At 31.2% G+C, this 3,181-nt stretch overlaps 1 protein-coding gene across 1 annotated transcript; it reads right to left on the reverse strand.

Annotated features, from left to right (window-relative positions):
• Positions 1-224: 224 nt before the first annotated feature.
• On the reverse strand, positions 225-2,780 carry LOC142174253 (F-box/FBD/LRR-repeat protein At1g13570-like). The gene is made up of 3 exons (XM_075240044.1): positions 1,944-2,780; positions 1,430-1,585; positions 225-524 (listed from the first exon to the last, which is right to left on the reverse strand). Exons 1-3 carry the CDS (start codon positions 2,778-2,780, stop codon positions 225-227), a joined length of 1,293 nt encoding a protein of 430 aa, XP_075096145.1.
• Positions 2,781-3,181: the final 401 nt, after the last annotated feature.

A 3,181-nucleotide genomic window follows, 5' to 3' on the forward strand; every position in this document is an offset into this window, starting at 1 on the left:
TGTGGTTCTGCCCTTTTCCGGACCTCGCACATAAAAGGAACTTAGTGTACCAGATTGTTCTTTAATTTTAACAAAAAGCAGAAGAAAAATAGAAACAAAATAAACCAAATAAGTTGCAATAATTGTCTAAGAAATCCAAAGGATCCAATATCCCAAAATCAAAATAAAATGAGATAAAAAAGTTCCCAACAAAGAAATTATTTGAGAGCAATTGGTCAAACTGATCATAACCTTCTTGGTGGCAAGTAGAATAACTCTGCTTTAGACGAAGCTCTAGGATAACGCATTAACTCTCCAGTTATTTTCCTATCTTCAGTTGAAGTAAATATTCTGTCCCTTTCAATGCTCATTCTTATCAAACTTGGTGTAGCAGCAAACAGAAGCTTTATGAATAGCAATTCTGGTTTTGAACCAGTAAAACTACGAATTACTACTTGCTCCAGATTGGGAATTGGACGATCTAAGTTTTTCAATTTCTCCAAGTAATTCAACACATCATCAGCATGATTGCCCGTATCAAATACCTATAGTATAGAGAAAGAAAATAGTAGTAACATATTTTAGCTTGTGATATTATCAAACATGTAAGATATTCTACTGGATTTAATTTTGTGAGTTCAACTTATGTATATAGACAATGTACGGACGTTTTTCACAACCAAATCAAATAATATCGATAGGTCACCCTCTATAAAAGCAGATGTGGGCCCAGAATTTAAAAGCAACTAGGGCACCACTGTGAAAGAAAAATTCGAACAAATGTTGAAGTTAATCCATGTAGCATACTAAAAGTTAAGTTGTGCCCCTAAAAAAGATCCACGCAAGTGCCGCATATTTGAATCTTAGGATGTCAATCAAAATATACATTGTATTTGTCACTTAAGATATTTATATATATATATATGTATACATATATTTTTTCGATGTTACTGGGGCCTAGACCCCCTACCCACAGAATAGGCCGACCTCTACAAAAAAATGATATTTATAATTTTAAAAATAAGATAGGTTACCTGTTACAACATGCAAAAGTGATACGATAGTGTAAAATTTCGTTACACTATATAAGTTAAACTTTGTTTATATAATTACAATGTAGAGAATTTATTTTAACTTATTATATTAGGTGACTTGTGTTACTTTTTTGTAGTTATAATAATTCGTTTATTTTGTCAGTTAAGCTATTTTCTAGAAGAGTTATGACAGAAAGTGTAAAGGATCCTTTAATTTACACTATTAGATCACCTAAAAGATAATCAGGAGTAACTGCTCGTAATAAACGTAAATTAATAACTTGAAAATTAAGACGACAATATGCTACAACATATTAAATTATAGTAATAGTGTTAAAATTCTTTATGTAAGCTAAAAGAGAGAGTATATAAACTAAATCTACTGTTAAAAAAGAGAGAGTACATACATATCTTACCCAAATCTGAAGCGTCTTGGAATTGTGAAAGCATGGGATGAAGTGAAGAGCAAAAGAAACCTGAGCCAAATTACTAAGTGCTAGACTTAGCATCATATGCCTTAAGCAGTTTTGTACAACAGGGAGACTTCTTGGAAATGGATCTTCACCCAAAAACTTTGTAAAAAAAAGAAAAGAAATTCATAAATCATATAATCATTTGAATGCTATCATTAAGAAATACTTTTTTTTATTGATCTATTAAATAAAATTGACACATTTCTATATCTCGAAATAATTTAACTTTAAACTTCATGTTTTACCTTACTGAGAAGCTTTATAGTCACACAAATATTATGACGTATTTAAAATAACGAGTATTAAAAATTATATAGTTACACAAATGTTATCACATGTTTAATATCACAATTTTCAAAAGTCTTTCCTTTATTTCTTAAACTTGAATCAAACTGCGTCACATAAATTGGAAAAGAGCGAGTATTATTTAAGTAAAAAAATAAATCAGATATCTTACCTTAAGGTAGAATGTGTCCAGATAAAGTTTCTCAAGCATAGGCAAGCCAAAAATGAACTTCAACAAAGTTGATCTTTCATATTGCCTTGGATTTTCCACCACTTTGCATAAAGAAAGGCTAACCACAGCCAAATTTGAGCACTTCATAAAACTACTTAGGTCAAGATAATGACTTTCAACAACAAACAAGTAACTCAATTTGGGTGAAACAATGTTCAAAGATTCAGTACCCCAACAATACATAATGGTCAAATTGGCTAAAAGTGGGGCTTTTAGAACAATGCTCTTAGGGGTGGCCATAAATGTAATTTGTTTAAGGTAAAGGGTTTTCAAATTTGGATAGGAAAAGATGAAATCTTGTGGCTTAAAAAGACAATTGTTTAGGGTCAAATCTGTCATGTTTTGATAATAATATATGTAGGTTGGGAGTTTATAGGGATTATTGTTTGAGAAATCAAGAGTAAGGTCCCTAACACCTTTTATAATAACATAACGAATCCACATATCAATATTAGTTAATGGAAGTAAATCTACTTGAGAAAAATCAAGAACAAATTTGATAATGTTCCCAATGTGTTGTAAAAGGATTTGGTTGATTGTATTATCCAATACAAGTAGAGGATTTGTTGAAAATTTTCTACATGTTAACTTATCTAGCACAATATTTGGATGCATGCACCAAATATATCTCCATTTTCTGGCCAAAATACTAGTCTTGGCTGCATCTTTGATTGGCATAAGGTCAAGGATATGATCTATAATATTTCCTGGCATTTCACTGAGTCTATCTTCAACTTCCACTCCAATTGAAAGCCTTTTATTGAACTGCATCTCCATTCTGCATAAACAATATTTAAATAACACAGGCTTTTAATTTCCCAAAAAAAATAAAAAAATAAAAAACTTCAAACTAATGTATGCTAGTCATCCAAGAATTTTCCCCACTCATTCATAAGCATATATAAGAAATGAAATTCTTGGGATTTTTTTTTTGTGTTTATTGGGGGGGGGGGGGGGAGCGGATCCAGGTTTTACACTCTATCCATCATTTTTTTAAGTTTTTAACGTAACTCATTAAATCTTTAAAATTATGGGTTTATATATACTATTTATTGCAATTTTACTGAATTTTTAGACATAAATTTATACTCCACATCAAAAGTAGTGGATCCAGATGAACTTACAAACCTAACACAAGATCCGTCCCTAGAGAGTGGTGGGTGGACTGGGGGTGGGGT

Source organism: Nicotiana tabacum, chromosome 20 (genome assembly GCF_000715075.1).
Source record: "Nicotiana tabacum cultivar K326 chromosome 20, ASM71507v2, whole genome shotgun sequence".
Lineage (NCBI taxonomy): Eukaryota > Viridiplantae > Streptophyta > Magnoliopsida > Solanales > Solanaceae > Nicotiana > Nicotiana tabacum.

Excerpts from the sequence above, each read along its gene's own strand:
- LOC142174253 (XM_075240044.1), bottom strand. The coding sequence starts at position 2,780 with ATGGAGATGCAGTTCAATAAAAGGCTTTCAATTGGAGTGGAAGTTGAA. Across the intron at positions 1,586-1,943 it reads TGGACACATTCTACCTTAAG|TTTTTGGGTGAAGATCCATT; the intron begins GTAAGATATCTG and ends TTTTTTACAAAG. Across the intron at positions 525-1,429 it reads CCAAGACGCTTCAGATTTGG|GTATTTGATACGGGCAATCA; the intron begins GTAAGATATGTA and ends TCTATACTATAG.